The sequence below is a fragment of the Bos javanicus genome, chromosome 2 (genome assembly GCF_032452875.1).
Source record: "Bos javanicus breed banteng chromosome 2, ARS-OSU_banteng_1.0, whole genome shotgun sequence".
NCBI classification, from domain to species: domain Eukaryota; kingdom Metazoa; phylum Chordata; class Mammalia; order Artiodactyla; family Bovidae; genus Bos; species Bos javanicus.
Genome location: NC_083869.1, coordinates 125,398,802 through 125,418,836, shown reverse-complemented (window position 1 = coordinate 125,418,836; position 20,035 = coordinate 125,398,802). Strand labels below are relative to the sequence as shown.

At 50.4% G+C, this 20,035-nt stretch overlaps 1 protein-coding gene across 2 annotated transcripts; it reads left to right on the top strand.

Annotated features, from left to right (window-relative positions):
* Positions 1-4,696: 4,696 nt before the first annotated feature.
* On the top strand, positions 4,697-18,979 carry THEMIS2 (thymocyte selection associated family member 2). Of its 2 annotated transcripts, XR_009731348.1 has the most exons (7): positions 4,697-4,851; positions 7,312-7,452; positions 9,931-10,341; positions 12,247-13,319; positions 16,525-16,681; positions 17,106-17,693; positions 17,950-18,979. XR_009731348.1 is itself a non-coding variant. In XM_061391405.1 (6 exons), exons 1-6 carry the CDS (start codon positions 4,758-4,760, stop codon positions 17,156-17,158), a joined length of 1,929 nt encoding a protein of 642 aa, XP_061247389.1. In that variant the 5' UTR covers positions 4,697-4,757; the 3' UTR covers positions 17,159-18,979. The 2 variants fall into 2 exon arrangements, 1 of the variants encoding a protein (XP_061247389.1); XM_061391405.1 differs by having other exon boundaries at positions 17,106-18,979.
* Positions 18,980-20,035: the final 1,056 nt, after the last annotated feature.

Genomic DNA, 20,035 nt, shown 5'->3' with positions numbered 1-20,035 from the left:
ACATTTCAAGATGATCCCCACGGTGATTCCAGTTATGATCTGTCACCATACTAAGATATTACATAATTGTTGACTATTCCCCACACTGTATATTTCTTTCTTGTGACTCATTTATTTTGAAAGTGGAAGTTTGTACCAGAGGAGCTTCTTCTTGGAACTTAGGGGTGGACCTGACATCAGCTGGGTCATGGGGCAGGAGGTGGTGTCTGTAAATGTCAATGCAAGGGGAAAAAAAAAAAAAAGACAAAAAAACAGGCAATGCAGTAGCAAGGAGACTCTCAGCAACCACAGTGTGGTTTCTAAACACCATTCTCCGATAAAAGGAAATACTGGCTTCTGGGAGAAATGGCTGATTGTAAGATGAGGGCAGGGAGAAGACAAGATGACCCAGGAGCATCTGATAGCACCAGGCAGTAAGGACGTGCTTAGAGAAAGGAACAATGGGGCTATGGCAAAGGGTCCCAGGAGCCAGACTGGAGGAGCTCCCAAAGCTGGAAGAATTCGAGCAACTAAATAATGTAGTATTAGATTATAGTCAAAGTATAAAATAAATATACAAGAGTCTATACTGACATAATAATTGAATAAATAAATGGGGGAGGGTCTTCCCTGGCGGTCCAGTGGTTAAGAATTTGCCTGGCAATGCAGATGACACAAGTTTGATCCCTGATCTAGGAAGACTCCACATGCTAGGGAGCACCTACGCCCACGCGCCATACCCATGGAGCCCGCACTCGAGAGCCCGTGTTCTGTAACGAGAGAAGCCACCGCAGGGAGAAGCCCACACGCGGCAACAGAGTCGCCACCACCCACTGCAACTAGAGAAAGCCCTGGTGAGGCAGCAAAGACGCAGAGCAACCAAAATAAATGAAATAAAATAAATAATTAAATGAGGGGGAGGGACAATTTTTTAAAATAATAACTTCATTTATTTATTTATTTTTGGCTGCCCTGGGTCTCTCTTGCTGAGCCAGGGCTTTCTCTAGTTGCGGTGCACAGGATTTTCACTGCGGTATCTTCTCTTGTTGCAGAGCAGGGGCTCTAGAGCTCAGGCTTAGTAGTTGTGGCGCGTAGGCTTAGTTGCTCTGCATCACGTGGAATCTTCCAGGACCAGGGACCGAACCCGTGTCCTCTGCATTGGCACAGGCAGGTCCTTAACCACTGGACCACCAGGGAAGCCCAAGACAAATCTTTCTTATAGAAGAATTCCAAATAATTTATTTGGATGCTGCACCTCAGCGGTTAAGGTTAGCATCACAGTGAGAAGTCATGTGGACATGTCATGTACGCCCCAGAGGATGTGATGAGAAGGGCACCTCACCTGGGAAGTAAACTCCCCTAAAATTCATAACCCCAGTCTAGCCATAGGAAGACATCAGAAAACAGCAACAACAATAACAACAAATTGAGGGACAATATCTGACGAGTACTCTTCAAGACAATCAAGGTTATAAAAACAGGGTCAGAGAAATGCTGAGAAAGTGTCACAGACAGGAATCGTTATGACTAAATGCAACAGGGAATCTTTGTTGGGATCCTGGACCAGAAAAAGGACATCAGTGAGAAAATAGATAAAATTCAAATAAAGTCTGTAGTTCAGTTTACAGCAATGCAGCAATGTTGGTTTCTGAGTTTTGACAAATGCACCCTGGTAACGTGAGATGCTACCAACAGGGGAATTTGAAATTAGCTGAGGGATATATGGGAAATCTCTACTATTTTTGCAACTTTATAGTAAATCAAAAATTAAAAACAAATAAACAAACCACCACACACACTCCCAAGCAGCATAAAGAGTAGACAGAACACTGCAAAATGTTAGTTATATTTGGGTGGTGAGAAAAGAATGTCCTCTTTTTATTTGTCAAATATCTTTTTATTTTTATTTTAAACTTTGGTTATGATTTCGATTAGAAGTCTTCTGTTACTCTCATAGTGACAAAAACCAAAACAAAGCGTTTTGCACAGTGTCTATATTATCTCACTTAATTCTCACAACCAGCTCAGAAAAGATTCTTTCTTCCATTTTACATGTAAGGAAATGAAAACTCAAAATCAAAGTGATTTGCCTAAAATGATACAATAAGCAAGAGAAGGAGCTTGGATTTGAAGCTTAGTTGGTCTAACTGCTGAGGGACAGGGAGATGGAAAATCCTTATCCATCTCTCTGCGGTCTCCGGAAATTGTTGGTCTCTGTCCTAAGCAGATTTCTCTTTAGCCCAAGGAAGAATTTTTCAGGAGAATTGTCCAGAGGGAAGGAGCATCCTGGAAAGTTAATGAGTTCCCTGTGGGTCAAGGACCGTGAAGTGTCCCTGAGAGGGATTCAGGAGACCTGATGCTTTATCTTCCTCCTCAAACCCAAAGGGCAGGGCTGTGTGCCTCCTGTGAGACTCAGAACTGGACTAGGAGTTCTAATTGACCAGGGCAGGGGATGTGGGGGGCGGTGTGTGGTAGAATAACGAGGGTGGGGCGGGGGGGAGTAGTGGATTTCTCCTTCATCTTTATCCTCCTCCCCCGCTCCACGATGGAGTACATCACTGAAGCCTAGGAACGTGGGGACCAGCTTTTATTTACTCAGAGCCTCCTGAGACGGAGGTTCATGACATACAGGAGGCAGTGATCAAGACCATCCCCAAGGAAAAGAAATGCAAAAAGGCAAAAAGGTTGTCTGACAAGACCTTACAAATAGCTGAGAAAAGAAGAGAAGCTAAAGGCAAAGGAGAAAAGGAAAGATATACCCACTTGAATGTAGAGTTTCAAAGAATGGCAAGGAGAGATAAGAAAGCCTTCCTCAGTGATCAATGCAAAGAAATAGAGGAAAATAATAGGATGGGAAAAACTAGAGATCTCTTCAAGAAAATTAGAGATACCAAGGGCATATTTCATGCAAAGATGGGCTCAATAAAGGACAGAAATTGTATGGACCTAACAGAAGCAGAAGATATTAAGAAGTGGCAAGAATACACAGAAGAACTATACAAAAAATATCTTCATGACCCAGATAACCATGATGGTGTGATCACTCACCTAGAGCCAGAGATCCTGGAATGTGAAGTCAAGTGGGCTTTAGGAAGCGTTTCTACGAACAAAGCTAGTGGAGGTGATGGAATTTCAGTTGAGCTATTTCAAATCTTGGAAGATGATGCTGTGAAAGTGCTGCACTCAATATGCCAGCAAATCTGGAAAACTCAGCAGTGGCCACAGGACTGGAAAAGGTCAGTTTCCATTCCAGTCCCAAAGAAAGGCAATGCCAAAGAATGTTCAAACTACTGCACAATTGCACTCATCTCACACGCTAGCAAAGTAATGCTCAAAATTCTCCAAGCCAGGCTTCAACAAAGCATGAACCGTGAACTTCCAGATATTCAAGCTGGATTTAGAAAAGGCAGAGCAACCAGAGATCAAATTGCCAACATCCGCTGGATCATGGAAAAAGCAAGAGAGTTCCAGAAAAACATCTACTTCTGCTTTATTGACTATGCCAAAGCCTTTGTGTGGAGCACAACAAACTGTGGAAAATTCTGAAAGAGATGGGAATACCAGACCACCTGACCTGCCTCTTGAGAAATCTGTATGCAGGTCAGGAAGCAACAGTTAGAACTGGACGTGGAACAACAGACTGGCTCCAAATAGGAAAAGGAGTACGTCAAAGCTGTATATTGTCACCCTACTTATTTAACTTATATGCAGGGTACATCATGAGAATTGCTGGGCTGGATGAAGCACAAGCTGGAATCAAGATTGCTGGAAGAAATATCAATAACCTTGGATATGCAGATGACCACCCTTATGGCAGAAAGTGATGAGCCTCTTGATGAAAGTGGAAGAGGGGAGTGAAAAAGTTGGCTTAAAACTCAACATTCAGAAAACTAAGATTATGGCATCCAGCCCCATCACTTAATGGCAAATAGATGGGGAAACAATGGATATGTAAGAGACTTTATTTTTGGGGCTCCAAAATCACTGCAGATGGTGACTGAAGCCATGAAATTAAAAGACGTTCCTTGGAAGAAAAGCTATGACTAACCTAGACAGCACATTAAAAAGCAGAAACATTACTTTACCGACAAGAGCCCCTCTAGTCAAAGCTATCGTATTTCCAGTGGTCATGTATGGATGTGAGAATTGGAATATAAAGAAAGCTGAGTACAGAAGAATTGATGCTTTTGAACTGTGGTGTTGGAGAAGACTCTTGAGAGTCCCTTGGACTGAAAGGAGATCTAACCAGTCCATTCTAAAGGAAATCAGTCCTGAATGTTCATTGGAAGGACTGATGTTGAAGCTGAAACTCCAATACTTTGGCCACCTGATGCGAAGAACTGACTCATTTGCAAAGACCCTGATGCTGGGAAAGATTGAAGGTGGGAGGAGAAGGGGACGACAGAGGATGAGATGGTTGGATGGCATCACGGACGCGATGGACATGAGTTTGAGTAAGCTCCGGGAGTTGGTAATGGACAGGGAAGCCTGGCGTGCTGCAGTCCATGGGGTCGCAAAGAGACACGTCTGAGCGACTGAACTGAAACTGAACTCCCCGGTGTCAGGTCCTGGTCTTGACCTTCTACAATAGCGCCACGAGTGTGCGAGGTGGGTACTGCAACCCCCGTGTAGAGACCCGGGAACTAGGGCCGGCAGGGGAGGGTGGGCGTCCTGGAACGCCCCTGGGCGGGGCCTCCGGCCCACCCCGCCCCGCTGGGCCGGGCCGGGCTGGACCGCGCGGAGGCAGCTCAGTCCGCGTCCCGCGAGCCGCACGGGCCATGGAGCCGGTGTCGCTGCAAGACTTCGTGTGCGCCCTGGACCCCGCCTCCCTCCCGCGTGTGCTGCGGGTTTGCTCGGGGGTCTACTTCCAGGGTGAGTGAAGGGCCGAGACCCCTCCGACCTCACGGCCCCGCCGCGGACCGGCTTCTCCCGACCGGGACGTTGGAAACCTGGGGCCTGCGCCCCAACTTCTCCGGGCCACGGCTTTTGCCTCCGTGGAATTGGGGGTGGGGGGTCGCTGATTGCCTCCCAGGGTGGCAATGAGAAGTCACTGAGCTCAGATACTCAGGTGAGTGGAACCGAGCCAAGCGGGATGGAACCGTCGGGCGCATTGCAGGAGGTCCGACCATGCGGGGTCTCGGCACTCAGGCGCTCGCGACGCGGAGCTGTTGCTTGATGATTCTGAAACGCCGGGTCAGCCCTCCCCTCCGTGTACCCTCCGTTGCCCCACCTTGACACCTGTCTACGTGTCCTATTCCGTCCCTCTAGTCCCGCCTTTGCCCCTCTGCTCGGCATTGGGCAGTACTTGATTCGACAAGCTCTTCGGTTCGCAGCTGAAATGACTCCTCCTCCGGGCAGCCCTCCTGGCTCCTTGCACGCCCGCACATTTGCCTACCTGGCCGCAGCCCGCCTGGTTCACATGGGTGGCACACAGCTGGGGCTTCCTCAGTAGTCATTGCCTGAAAGATCTAGAGGGGAAGAATTGACAGGCCGTGAAGGTGAAAAGAAGGTGGCAGCTCTGAGCGGGGGCGGGCGGGAGGGACTGTGGGCGGCTGAGTGGGGAAGGAGGAGGCGGCGGAGAGAGGGAAGCGAGAGTCTGGGTGGGGTGGGGGAGGCTCCTTCCTTAGAGAGCAAACTCCGCCCGAGTGCCCTGACCCATCCTGTTCCTTCAACCTGCTCCTGGTCCGCACAGGAAAGCGTTCTGAGGCTCCAAGTGGGGTCACAGATCAAGGGTGACACACCTGGAGGGCCCCCGGGGCAGGACCCGCCGCCAGGCCCGCTTGGGAATCTGAGGGATCTGGGTTCAAATCTCACTCTTCCTGTCTCTGGGGGCTTCCTGCAGGCATCTGTGCTGTTTGCTCTCCTCTGGACCCCCCCTCACACACTGTGTCACAATGTTTGCGCTTCCTCATTCTGCTTCCCCAGCCCCACCCTGGGAGGCGGGAAGTGGAGGAAGTAAGAAAAGAACCCGATGGGGTGACAGCGTGGGGGTGGGGGTGAGCTGGAGAAGGGCCAGTGGTGATCCTGGTGGGACAGGTGGCTCTGATCGCTGCGTGGTTCGGAGCCCCAGGTTGGAGGCAGACATCTGAGCCTGAGTCCTGGTAATGCCTTTGATTACCTGATCATCTTGGCTGCCCATTCATCCTTGCCTAGTCTTGGCAAGACCTTATATAGGAAGAAAGTCCTTCCCTCCAAGGACAGCCATGGGTCTTGAGCACAGTGATACCCCTGCAGTACTGGGCACAGCAGCAGGCATCGAGTCCATCTCCAGCACCAAGGCTGTTCTTACCAGCCCCGAGGGTCTGGAGCCTGAACTGTGTGTTGGAGCCTGAGTGTATTTTCCTGGGGGTAAGGGATGGGGTTTTCATTGATTTTTCGGGCCCTTCTGGGGCTGCCTTCGGTGTGAGGTAGAGTCAGATGGCCTCGAGGTTTGCCCACCTGCAGTGTCTGTCCTTCCTTCAGCAGGATGGCGGGGTGGGGGCCTATGCACTGCCCGAGTGGAAAGATCTTTATCGAGCACCTTCCATGTTCTGGATGCGGCTTTAAGCTCTTGAAACCAGGAAACGTGGGGCTACTGTGCTTGAAAGTGGGGACCCGGAACCCTGCCTACAGGGCCCACCCTCTCAGTGGCCTGCCATTCTCTCCTGTGCTTCCTTTAAAAACAAGTCATTTGAAGAAGAAAGTGCCAGGGTGGGTGTTTGGCTGTGTGTGATCTCAGAGCCTCTCTGGGCTTGACTTTGCAGCTGTCTAATAAGGGAATTGGGCTTCTCTAGTGGCTCAGATGGTAAAGAATCCACCTGCAATCCAGGAGACCTGAGTTCGATCCCTGGGTGGGGAAGATCCCCTGGAGGATAGCATGGCAACCCACTCCAGTTTTCTTGCTTGGAGAATCTCATGGACAGAGGAGCCTGGCGAGCTAACAGTCCATAGGGTCCCAAAGGGTTGGACACAACTGAAGCGACGTAGTACGCAATAAGGGAATTGGGATTTACTGGGTGGTTTATACATTCATGACTTACACACCCTGTTCGAGGCTGGGCCTGTGCTAGGTGAGCTGGATCAGTCCTGCTGTATGAGTTAAGTTCCAGAGGCTGGGGGTTGTGACCACAGAGGGGTACAGTCAGTGCTAAATGCAGGCAAAGTGGCATCAATGCTGCCTGAGGACAGCTGAGCCTGTGGATGCTGGGCAGGGAAGACAGGGAAGGGCATTCCAGGTGGCGGGAACAATGAGGGCCAAGGTGTGGTGAGTGATGTCTTGGGGGAACAGAGCCCTGGCCCCCAGTGACTAGCATTTGCTGAATGGGTGAAACTGAGCTTGCTGTGTCTCCACAGGCTCCATCTACGAGATCTCTGGGAACGAGTGCTGCCTCTCCACAGGAGACTTGATCAAGGTCACCCATGTTCGCCTCCAAAAGGTGGTCTGTGAGAACCCAGGGACAGGCCAGACCACCGAGCTCGCTCCCAATTTCCAGGGTAAGGCGGGCACCTCTGCCTCCCTGAGTGCCCCGGAACCCTCCAGGCACACTCTCGGACCCACTGGACCCTCCGCACAAACCCCCAGCCCTCTGGGTTGGCCCCCACGGCCCTCACATCCACCGCCACCCAGCCCCGAAGCACAGATGACCCCTGAGCGCTCTGACAGTGCCCGCAGCCGGCGTGGCTGTGTGCTCTCCTTGTCCATCTCTGATGACGTCTGCCTCTTGGCGGGGACTTTTCCTGTTTTGTGTCTTTGACCACGTGTCTGTTTTTGTCTTCATTCCCATATCCACTCACCAAACATGTATTGACCCTTGCTGCTCTCCAGGCCTTGTGCTAGGGGCTTGGGGGTGTGTGCTCAGGATGAATCAGATACAGCCTCCTCCAGTGGGGAGCTTCCAGGATGGCAGGGAGGAGGACAGCAGAGGTAGGCACCCGTTTAGAGAGGGCTCTGGGCATGAGGGGCCTGCCTCAGAGGTCTGTGCGGGCTTCCTGGGGGAGGTGGCACCTGAGCTGGACCAAGGATCCCAGCTAGAGGGAGTGGCATGTTCACATAGCATAGTCACTGCAGGAGGCGTGCGGCGTGGTGGACCACAGGCCCAGACGCTAAAACCAGCAGCCTGGGTGGGAATCCCCAGGTCTGCCGGCTACTAGCTGTGGCTGTGGTGAGTTCCCACGGTCTCTCTGCCTCTGCTCCGTCTTCTGTCATGAGGGAGTCAGGCTTGAGGGCATCACCTACTCAAAGGACACGAGTTTGAGCAAACTCCGGGAGATAGTGAAAGACAGGGAAGCCTGGCGTGCTGCAGTCCATGGGGTCTCAAAGAGTCGGACACGACTGAGCGGCTGAGCAACAAGGTTGATGTGAGCATTAAATGAGTTGCCACATATTATGCGCTTAGAACAGGACTGGGCTCAGAGCAGGCGCCCTCTGAGGGCTTGTTCTCAGTATGCTTTCCTGATTTTAATCCCTGAAGTACAGTTTTGTGAGTGAATGTTTTTGTTTCTTAGGAGATGCACCAAATATTAGGAGTAATATTTAGATATAACAGGGCATCAGGTCTATAAGGGGCCTGGTGAGGGCTTGGGTTCCAGGTGAGGAGCAAGAGGTGGGGAGGTGAGTGGAAGCCAGACCACTGGGGGAGGCTTTTGTGCGGCACTGATCCATTTCAGTCTTTATTTTGAAGGCATTAAGTAGCCAAAGAGGGTTTTAAAAAGGGAAGTGATAGGTTTTATTTTCTATTTTGAGGATTTTTTAAAAACTTGAAATAATTTCAGACTTACAGAAGACTTTCTAGAATTCTTATATACTGTTTATCCAGATTCACCAATTATTAAGCATTTTGTTACGTTTGTTTTCTCTCTCTGTATATTATATATACATATACATACATATGAACATATATTACTATTATATGTGTGTATATATATAATCTTTTTATATATCTATCTGTGTGTGTATGTATATATATATATGTATCTTTTTCCGAACCATTTGAGAGTAAGTTACAGACATGATGCCCCATTACATCTAAATATTACTCCTAATTCAGTGTATCTCCTAGAAAACAAAGGCGTTCACTCACAAAGCTGTAGTTGAGTGATTAAATTCAGAAAATCCAGTATTGATACAATACTACTGTCTAGCCCACAGTCTGTATTCAAATTTCACCAGCTGCCCTATAATATATCCTTGATAGCCTGGTGTTTGCCTTGATTCAGAATCCAGCCTCAGATCACACATGACATTCAGTTTAGCCTCCTTTAGTCTCCTTTAGGCTGAAATAGTTCCTCCGCCTTCCTTTGCCTTGATATCAACGTTTTTTGAACAGTCCAGATCAGTACTTTTGCAGAATGTCCTTCAGACCGAATTTGTGTGGTGTTTCCTCGAATAGATTTGTGTGGAGGGTTTCGGCAGGAAAATGTAGAAGTGGTATTACCTCCAGACATGAGATATCTTAGGCCAGCCTGGTAGCAGAAGAATGGACAGGGCGGCGGGAGGAAGGGGAAAGAGCTGGTCAGAGGTCACTGGCCAGTAGCTCTTGGGTTTCTAGTTTGGGAGGGACAATGGCGCTCGCCCACCCAGGACAGGGTGATGGGAGCTGGTGTGTGGAAACAGAGCAGTGCTGAGGTGTCTGGGGGCAAAGATGGAAAACTTTAGAGGCAGGAGGGGCTGGGAGGCGGGAAAATGTGGCAGTCAGTGTGTCTGTCCTGTTCCGTCTCTGGTGACAATCCCTCTGTGTCTGTGTTGGAAGGAACCGTCCCCAGCCCTGCCCCTCGCTGTCCGTTCGCACTCGGTCACTTGCTGCCTCTAGTCCCTCAGCCCTGCAGTCCAGATATGCCAACACTGGCCCACCTTTGACCCCTGTCCTTGGGATTCTGCCTGGTTCTCTGCAGCCAGACCTGGGTGTGGGGTTCACGGCCCTAGGCTGAGCAAAAGCCTGCCCCACCCTGACACCCCCTGCTGTGCCCCCACAGGCCTCTTCAGCCCCCTCACCGGCCCCCAGAGCTATGGAACCCTGGAGGAGCTGGTCTATGCTGCAACCCAGAGCTCCAAGTCACTGCCCATCCGCTTCATGTCGACCCACAGAATCGCCACCAAGGCCAGGGTGGTGCCTCAAGAGCAGCCCCTCAAGCTGGAGGCTGTGGAGATGCACCAGGGGGCCTGCTGTGCCCGCTGTGTGCTGGACTCCGGGGCCCAGCAGGGCTTTCTGCACCTGCCCTTGTCCCAGCAGGGGCCCTTCTGGAAACTGGAGCCCGGGCCCCCTCGGACCCTGCTCCAGGTGCTGCAGGACCCCACCGTGAGGGACACCCTTCTCACCTGCTCCGCCTTCCCCTGGCGCTCCCTGACCTTGAAGCCTCAGTATGAGGTCGAAGCCATCATGCACTGTGAGTTCCCTGGGCAGGAGGATGGGGATGGGGGTGGGAGGCGGGAGGGACAGAGGGGTCCCAGGGGAGTTGCTTTGATGGATAAACCAGGGATTCTGGGTGGTTTACCTGGTATATACAATGTAACGGAGTTAAGATTCCCCAGCAGTGGAAGTTGGGTGCAAAAGGAGATAGGAAAACAGGATAACTTGAGTGAGATCCCATATAGTTTATAAAATTGGGCAAAAGTTGGGTTGTGTGCTTGTCCACTGCTAGGACAAAGAAACAGTGTTACAAAGTGAAACCTTGAGCCTTTGCTCTGGAGAAATGTATTTTCCTGTTTCTGGGGAGGGCAGGATTGCTGGTGAAGGGCCTCCTGTTGGGGAAGGCACTGTCTGGCTGAGTCCCCCGGCTGTTTCATAGGTCACTTCTTAGGCGGGCTGGTGGCTGCACACAGAGGGTTGGTGAAGCAGAGGCAGAACCTGCCAGGTCTAGCTGGTCGGCGGCCACACTGGAGCAAAGGTAGAAGAATGGGTGTATCTGTCGAGGTTCCCAGGGCACTCCCACCCCATTCTTCTACCTCCACTCAGGCTTGGCCTCCGATTGGGCAGACCCCTGCCTCATCAACCCTGCTTTGGATGCTACCAGAAGCCTCATTGAGGACTGTCTTAAGAAACAGCCTATGCTTTGTTTACTAGTTTTTTTGTTTTTGTTTTTTAAATAATGAGTTGGCTGCCCTGGAGAATAAGGCAGCTCAAGTAATCTAGAAAACATTCTAAAGGAAAGAAAAAAAAAATTATATATATATATATATATATATAATGAGCCCACATCTGCCCATCTCCCAGCTTCAACCAATTATCAGCTCGTCTGGCACAGAGCAAAAATCCCAACCATGTGACCTGAGGGAAGTCACCACCATTCTTTGGAGTCTCAGTGTTCTCATCTGCAAAATGGGAACATTCCCTGTTCCGATTTCCATGTGGTATGACTCACACAACACAGTGGGTAGGCCAGTTTTCCTCATTCTCTTAGAGTTTATGCACTTGGCACTTTCAGCACCAGGGCAGGATGTTATCCAAAGTCACGCAGTCACTGTTTTTCTTGATTTTACTTTTATTTATTCAAATCCAGAAAGGATTTGGAAAGACAGCTTATATTCAAAATTATATCAAATTTGAATGTATACAATTTGATATATTTAATTATGCACAATTATATTCAAAATTCAATTAAAATTTTAAAAGTAAACTGGATATTCAGTGATATTAAGGAATTACCAAATTATTATTTCAATGTGATCATTGCCTAGTTGTTATTAAAATTTTAATTATCCCTTCTTTTAGCAATACACACTGAAATGGTCACAGATGGCAAGATATGATTATTCTGATTCAAAGTAACCCAGTGGAGGGGGAATGGATAGATGGGGGTATAAATGAAAGAAGATGAGCCACGGGTTTAAATGTTGAACCTGGGTGACAGGTTCATAAGGGTTCACAATACTATTCTACTTTTGTAAACATTTAAAACTTTCTATAATAACTTTTTATTAATTTTTTAAAGAGTTTTTTTTTTAATGTAGACCATTTAAAAAGTCTTTATTGAATTGGTTACAATATTGCTTCTGCTTTATGTTTTGTTTTTTTTGGCCACTAGGCATGCATGTGGGGGTTTTAGTTCCCCGACCAGGGGTCAAACGCACACCCCCCTGTATTGGAAGGCGAAGTCTTAACCACTGGACCGCCAGGGAAGTCCCTATAACAACTTTTTTAAAAGAGGTACAAGGAAAGGAGTGGGCGAGGAAGCTGGCACAATAGGAAAATGCTGGTAGGAAGGAAAAGACAGAGACAGGCAGGAGGTCAGCAGACCCAGACCTCTGAGGGGAGGAGGGCGTGGGCCCGGGCTGACCTCTCCCCTCCACAGTCCGCAGGACCGTCGTCAAGATCCCCTCCACCCTGGAGGTCGACGTGGAGGACGTCACCACCTCCTCACAGCACATTCACTTCATACAACCGCTGCTGCTGAGCGAGGCCCTGGCCCGGGGAGGCCCCTTCCCCCTGGCCACAGAGATCCTGGAAGTTCCGCAGGGATCCCCCAACTTCCTCAGCCCGTGGCTGAGCTCCTTACAGAAGGGCCAGAGGCTCTGCCTCCATGGCGTGGCTTCACCGCCCTGGCGGTTCCTGGCCTCGACCAGGGGCCGGAAGGTACCCAGACACTTCATGATCTCCGGGGCCTACCGGGGCAAGCTGCGGCGGCGGCCGAGAGAGTTCCCCACGGCCTACGACCTCCTGGGTGCTCTCCAGCCGGGCCAGCCGCTCCGGGTCGTGGCCACAAAGGACTATGAGGGAGATGAGCTGGAGAACTTGGGGTTTGCATCCTTGGCTGTGGGTGACAGGCTGGAGGTGCGGGGGTCTGGCCAGGCCCTTGGGCAACATGAGAGGGACATAGATGTCGTGGTGTGTCAGCGGCTAGGTGAGCCGACTGGGGAGGAAGAGGCTGGGGAGGATGAAGAAGTGGAGGACCAAGAACAGATTCTGCTGCCCCTCTACTTCTCTGGCGGCTTTGTGGAGGAGCTGAGCGATGCCCGGCGCTATAGCCTGCAGGACCTGACTGCCCAGTTCTCACTGCCCTGTGAGGTCAAGGTGGTAGCCAAGGACCCCAGGCACCCCGCCGACCCTCTGCCCTCCTTCCCGGGCCTGCAGCTGGAAGAGAAGATCCTGGAACCCTTCTTGGTGGTCAGCCTGGACTCCGACCCCGAGATGTGCTTCGAGATCCCTCCCCGGTGGCTGGACCTGACTGTCGTGGAGGTCAAGGAGCTGCCGGGCCAGCCGTCTGGGGCCCTCCCCATGGCCACAGTGGAGGAGCTGACGGAGGCCTTCTACTATCGCCTGCGGAAGCTACCAGCCGTCGAGAGTCAAGCTCCCCCACCCAGGCCTCCAAAGAGTAAGGGCCTCAGTGAGCAGAAGAAGCAGATGAGCAAGGAGAAAGGCATCAAGGTACCAAGAGAACCCCAGGGGGCAGGGAGGGGCCCTCTGTTGGGATCCTTCAAGTCCTGCTGTTCCTTCTTTGGCATGGCACTTCTCTTCCAGTCGTAGGGAACCTACAGTTTATAAACGTGCACACCGGGTACCCACTATTCCATCCTGACCACCCTAACATCAGTGTGATTATCCGTATTTTACGGTTGAGAAAATGAGGTCTCAGAGACTCTGAGATGCGCCCCAAGTTACACAGTTCAGGGGCCCTGAACTGGAGCATGGCATTGCACCTCCAAATTCACGGGGCTCTTCCTGTCTCTGCTAACCCTGCTGTCACTCCCCAGCTCACGCTGCAGCATTTTTCACCTGAAGCGTTAGAGCAGCCTCTTCAACCCCTCCCCACTGATATCGGAACGGCCTCCCACATCTCTCCTGGTCGCTGAGGGGCCTCAGCCCCATCTTCTGAACCCTTCAGTGGCTCCCCGTTGCTGGGGGTGATGGAATCCCTTAACATGGTATCCAGGGTCCTTTAGAGCTGACTTCAGCCTCGCCTTCCCAGGCCTGTTTTCCGTGTCAGCAGCCCACACTCCAACTCCTGACGCTCCCTCAATATGCCAAGATTCCCGCCTCAGCACTTCATGCAAGCCAGTCTTTTTGCCAGGAACGTTCTTCCTCCTTTCAGACTCCTGGGCAGGGCTCCGCTTAGATTTCTTCCAAGGCAGTGACAGTCCTGCATGCTGTATGTAGCCTGGAGGTGGGGGGCTGTGTCGTTTTTTCTCTTTTTGGCTGCGCTGGGTCTTCACTGCTGTGTGCACTCGCTCTAGTTGCAGCGGGCGGGGGCTACTCGAGTTGCGGTGTGTGGGTTTCTCTTGTTGCCGAGCATGGGCTCCAGGCGTGCGGGCTTAGCCATCTCGCAGTTTGTGGAATCTTCCCGGACCAGGGATTGAACCCACGTTCCCTGCATTGGAGGCTGATTCTTAACCACTGGACCACCAGGGACATCCAGTCATGAAGTTTTAATCAGTTGTATTTGGTCTTTGGGGCTAGAACAAGAGTTCTGTGGGGCAGGCTCTGCCGACTCCAAGGCAGGCAGAGAAAGTGAGAAAAACTTTCTCCAGAGAAAAACTCACTGTCAGTGAGTCTGAATGGAATCAGACTGAATCACAAGGGGGAAGGAACCAAAGAGTCAGAAATACTAAGTTCACATCCCAGCTTCCTCACTCTGCGGCAGGGACCCCTGCTCTGGGCACGTTTCCTCACCAGTGAGCCTGAGAGAACGTTGCTAATTCTCAGTGCGGTTTTGTTAGCCTCAGTTGGTAAAGAATCCGCCTGCAATGTAGAAGACCCTGGTGCGATTCTGAGGTTGGGAAGATCCCCTGGAGAAGGGGAAAGGCTACCCACTCCAGTATTCTGGCCTGGAGAATTCCGTGAACTGTATTGTCCATGGGGTCACAGTCGGACACCACTGAGCCACTTCACTTTCACTTGTTGGGTGCTTACTCTGGGGCAGGCACCTTATATGCAGCCCCACCTAGCCCTCACGACCTCCCTCTGAGGTGGGCACTGGCAGTTCTTTTTATGGTTGAGAAAACAAGAGGCACAGAGAGGTAAAGGAGTTTACCTCAGATCACACAGTTAGAGCTTCCCCAATGACTCAGCAGGTAAGGAACCCACCTGCCATGCAGGAGACATAGGAGACTCTGGTTTGGGGAGATTGGGGAGATCCCCTGGAGGAGGGCATGGCAACCCACTCCAGTACTCTTGCCTGAAAAATCCCGTGGACAGAGGAGCCTGGAGGGCTACAGCCAAAAGGGTCACGAAGAGTCAGACATGACTGAGCGACTAAGCGCACACACATGTGCGCACACACACACACAGCTGCCAAGTGGCAGGCTGGAGGTTGAAATTGGGTCCGACCACATGGCCTGAGCACCTACCTGCCATGCTTTGCTGATAAAGGATGTTGGGGAATGAGTTGTATAAAAAGCACTTTGTAAACTGTTAACAAACTATTATCTTGGGATGTGGAGAGACTTGTATTTGTACTATGTGGGGAGGTAGTGGGATGGTGGTGGAAGTTGAAAAATGACCTCGAACCATCTCAGCCCCAGAAGGGACTCCAATCTGTGGGGCAGCAGGTAGGGTAGCTGTTTTCTGACAAGAATCAAGAATAGACTAGGAAAAAAAAAAAGAAGAGACTAGGACATCTGAAACGCAGGCCTGTGACAGTGTTGGAAAGAACGCGGTACAGATCCGAGACCTCCGCCCCAGCCTTGGTTTCTTTGGGCCTGTTCCCTGCTTGTTGTCCTAGAACCAGCAACTTTCCCTCCCTGGGCACGGATGTTCTCTGCTGCTCACAAGGGCGCTGTACTGTTTGCCCTTGAAAGCATGGCGGGAAAAGAGGTGGCTTTATTTTTGTTCTTTTTTTGGCTGCGCTGGGTCTTCACTGCGGCCGTGGGCTTTCTCTTGTTGCAGTGTGCTTGCTTCTCGCTGCGGTTGCAGTGGCGTCTCGTTGCGGCACGTGGGCTCTAGAGCACAGACTCAGGACATATGGGATCCTCCCAGGCCAGGGATCGAACCCGCGTCCCCTGCACTAGCAGGTGGATTATTAACCACTGGACCACCAGGGATGTCCCGAGCAGCAGCTTTTTAGAGGTCACAGACCTGTTCTGGGCCCCAAGCTTGACCTAGCCAGAAATCCCGCGTGAGGTGTGGCGTGGCACAATTTCACTGAGCCTGGTTCCTTACCTACAAACTGGGGGCTCAAACAGCTCCTCAGAGAGTGAAATGGGCTGACATGCATACAGTGTTTGGCACATGGTGTGTTTGGCACATGGTGTTTGGCACATGGGAGTTCAGTAAAAGTCCTCTTCCTTCTGGGATGCTCCTCAGCCCTGCACTCTTGCTCTGAGGCTTTGTGACTACATTTTGTTCCTTCGCTGACAGATCTGAAGGATGATGACCAAATCCCCGTGGAAAAATGCAGGGACATTTTCCTGTCTGGCCCCCAATCCCATCATCCCTAATCCTGACCCCCTTTTCCCCTGCCAAAGAACATTTCAAATGCTTGTAGCAAAAACTCCTAGTGTTCTGAGATGTGCTACTCTGAAAGGGAAGTTCAGAGGGGAGCAGAGGAAGTAACAATTGGAGGAAATTGCATTTTGTGGACTCTGCCACCCTATTTCTTGAGACCCTGCTGACTTCTGCTTTTTCTCCCATGTAGTCCTCTGAAGTCTCAGAATTGCAGGAACCACCTCTGCTGCCTAAACTCAGGACAAAGTCCTTGCCGAAGGTCACCCAGGACAGTTCCAATTTATACAGTGAGGTTCCTGGCCGCAAGAAGGGCTGCAGGCCCGCTGTGCCCATCACTGAAGATTCAGGTGAGTTCCCTCAGCCCGTTCATCCAATCCTTGCTTCTCCCCTCCCCCACACCATTCTGCTGCTGCTTTGCCTCTGAGGGCATCAGCCATACCCTCAGCAGGGCCCTACCTGTGGGCAGACCCTTCTGCAGTCCTAGTTGGATGCACAGGCTTATATGGGGTGAGCTTAGGCTGAAGGATCCTTACTGTCCTTCACCTAGGGGCTCCAGGGCCCTGGCAGGCAAAATGACTTCATCCAACTACCCTCCCCAACACACACAGGAAGGTTGGCAAAGTGTGCAGACACAACCAATTGTGGCTTCTGGGCTAGCAAGGACCTTAGAGCATCCAGACCAAACCCTCCCCTGTCCAGGGGGTGGAAGTGCCCTAAAGATGGGAAGCAACCTAAGGCCGAAGATCCTTACTGACCTGGATTCTTTTGCAGATGATGAACATGATTACGAAGAAATAGCTGAGCAGTTTTCGAAAACCCTCTAGGCGCTGGAAGAACCTTACATCCTAACTGCTGCTTCTCAGGGAATCGGAGATACCAGCTAACAGTTACAGGCTTTTAGAGGACCTTGGACAAGACCTCTCAGAAATCAGACTGTGGACGAGGAATGGCCGTCTGAGGCCTGACTGGAAACCTGCACCAGCTCCCCTCAGTTCCAGGTTCCTACCACCCGGAGCTGGCTTCTCTGGGCCCAGCATCTTGCATTCGGCTCTCTCAGCCTCAGAGCTTTGGTATCAAGTAGCCAACTGGGTTCTACTCAATCCTGTATCTGCAATACCAGCTGCCCCACTGGTTAGTGCAGGAAGGAATCCAAGAGACTGCCCACCTGGATGTGGCAGCACAGTGCCTCCTGCCTCTGGGGACTCAATCCTGATCACACGCTGCAGTGGGAGTTTCTTTAAGACACATACCACCCCTGCTCCACTCTCGTCTCCCCCTCCCCATCCCCAGCTCTGAGCCTCTGAGGGACCAGGACTGTCTTCCTCATCTCTGCAGCACCCAGCACATGAACAGCTAGAGGTGACTATCCAATATTATTTTATAAAACCAGAGAATAAAAATTACATCTGAGCTTCTAGAAGAATGATAATCATGATCACTTACTAAGTTGCATCTGTGTGCCAGACTTTTTACAAGCCCTACCTAAATTCTCAACTCTCTGAGGCAGACAATGGCAGGATTGTCAGCAGAGGACAGGATAGACAAACAGATGGTAGGAGTCTCCAGCTGAGGTGGGAGCTGAATAGAGGGTCCAGTTTCCACTCCTTGATTCTAGGCATTACACCTGAGTGTCCTTTCTTTGCCTGCTACCATCCCTCCGGCTCTCTGGACCCATGCCACACCCCAGCACAGAGCTCTTCAGGTGACCATTGCACGGTGACTACTGCTGCTGGGCCAGTCTCCAGTACCTAGCATTCATCCTTGTCTTCACACCAGTTCCCATGCCCTCCTTCGCAGACACAGTCTGTACTACACAGCGGACCCTGAGGAGAGAGCATTCTGGAAAAAGCAGTAAGCAAAAAAAGTTCCTCCTGGGTACAGAACCCCTAGGGGTCAAGAGCACATGCAAAATGGCAACAGTTTTCACTTTCATGTCTGCACTGGATTTTGGCACCAAACTGAGTAAGGTCACAAAAGGGAGGCACAGGAGAGGACCACCAGTTTCCACAAAAGGGGATTTCTGAGTGGCCAAATGCTACTATGAGGAGAAAGGCAGTGATTTCCCAGCAGGGAAAGCTGGGCTTACAAGGAAAACATGCTTGAAAACCACATTGTGAATGTCTTACCAGAGCAACGGGGTCAGGCAGGGAACGGACCAAAGGCAGACACCACCCTCAGGGTGCCTGTGTCTTCCCTCCATGATAAACCACGGGGTGGGAGGAGGGTATTATAGTGAGGTTAGAGTCCCCCCACCCCCTGGCAGTGATCTCCAAAGTGAGTGCGCATGATGACTGACTGGGAAACAAAGAATTACAGCTGACCCTGGAGCAACAAGGGGGTTAGCGTGCTGACCCCCACAGTCAAAAAATCCTCAGATCACTTTACAGTTGGCCCTCTGTATACGCAGATGCAACCGCAACCAACTGTGGATTGTGTAGTATGTACTTATTAAAAAAAATCTGAGTATAAGTGGACCTGCACAGTTCAAACTGTGATGTTCTGTAATAGTATCCCTTTATATTTATTTTTAATATCTTTTCATTTTTAATTTTTGAATGTTTTGTAATATACGTAACAAACTAACATAGTAACATATAAATAACTGTTAAATAAAGGAATGTAACTTGGAGGTGCATGCTCAAAAATGTATCAAGAGTTTTTAATTTCTCTCAACATTTCCCACCTGTACATCTAGTCAGACCTTCCTGAGAGGAGGCTGTACTCATGGCTTGGCCGTGACATGGGATTTCTGAGCGCTTGGGTCACTGTGCTGTTCTGCTGTCTCAACAGTGTGCCAAGGGAACACTGCATTCCCGACGTCCCAGGTAACCACAAACATCCAAGTGTGTGTTCCCCCAGCCTGAGCAGGCAGAAGCTCTAGAGGCTGGGGTTTCATTCTGCTGAGGAGTGACCCGCCTCTGCTCAGCCCCAAGGGCCTCTGTGGTGCTCGGGAACTACAGAACTCCTGTAAGATCATGTCAATGCCAAGATGGCAGGGAACTCTATCACTGGGCAGCTACTCTGTGTTACTGGGAATGTGGAGTCGGCAACACCTGGGACACCAGTCTCTTGCTTTATACTCCTGGAAGTTGGCAAATGAGCCGACACAGTAGGTATTGAATAAACACTAGCTGGGTTAATGAGCAAGCAGTTTTTGATTGCTAAGTCAAATTCAAAATGAAAAGAAGAAAGAAAAACCCAAACCACTGCTCTTGTCCCCTTGCCCATTTGAGGGCATCAGCATGGTAACTAGAAAGAGAAGTCCACCACCCATGGAAGTATTCTATCATGCATTCCATATTCAAATGAATACATTTTTTTAAACCTGTTTTTAGCCATTGTTCTTTTAGGAAACAAGAATGGACACGCTTGCAAATAAGCACACTGGCTGACTGGCTTGTAAGCATCTGCACAGCTCCCCAGGTGGGAAGTATCCTGCGAGCACATAGAGCAACCACATTGTTGTTCGCTGTCAGAAACCACGGCGGGGTGGGGCCTTCTCCACACAGCTGCTGGTAGGTCTCATTTAGAAACACTTAAAGCAGCTACAGAACTTCTATTTGCATGTTACAGCTCATTAACTTATCTAAGAATTAGGTTGAGATGATAAAGTATTAATTACTGCAGCATAAAGAAATAACATTTTTACAAGTTACTTCAATAATAGAACTATTTTATTAAACATATGAAGTACTGATTTT

Excerpts from the sequence above, each read along its gene's own strand:
- THEMIS2 (XM_061391405.1), top strand. The coding sequence starts at position 4,758 with ATGGAGCCGGTGTCGCTGCAAGACTTCGTGTGCGCCCTGGACCCCGCC. Across the intron at positions 10,342-12,246 it reads GGTCGAAGCCATCATGCACT|TCCGCAGGACCGTCGTCAAG; the intron begins GTGAGTTCCCTG and ends TCCCCTCCACAG. Across the intron at positions 16,682-17,105 it reads GCCCATCACTGAAGATTCAG|ATGATGAACATGATTACGAA; the intron begins GTGAGTTCCCTC and ends ATTCTTTTGCAG.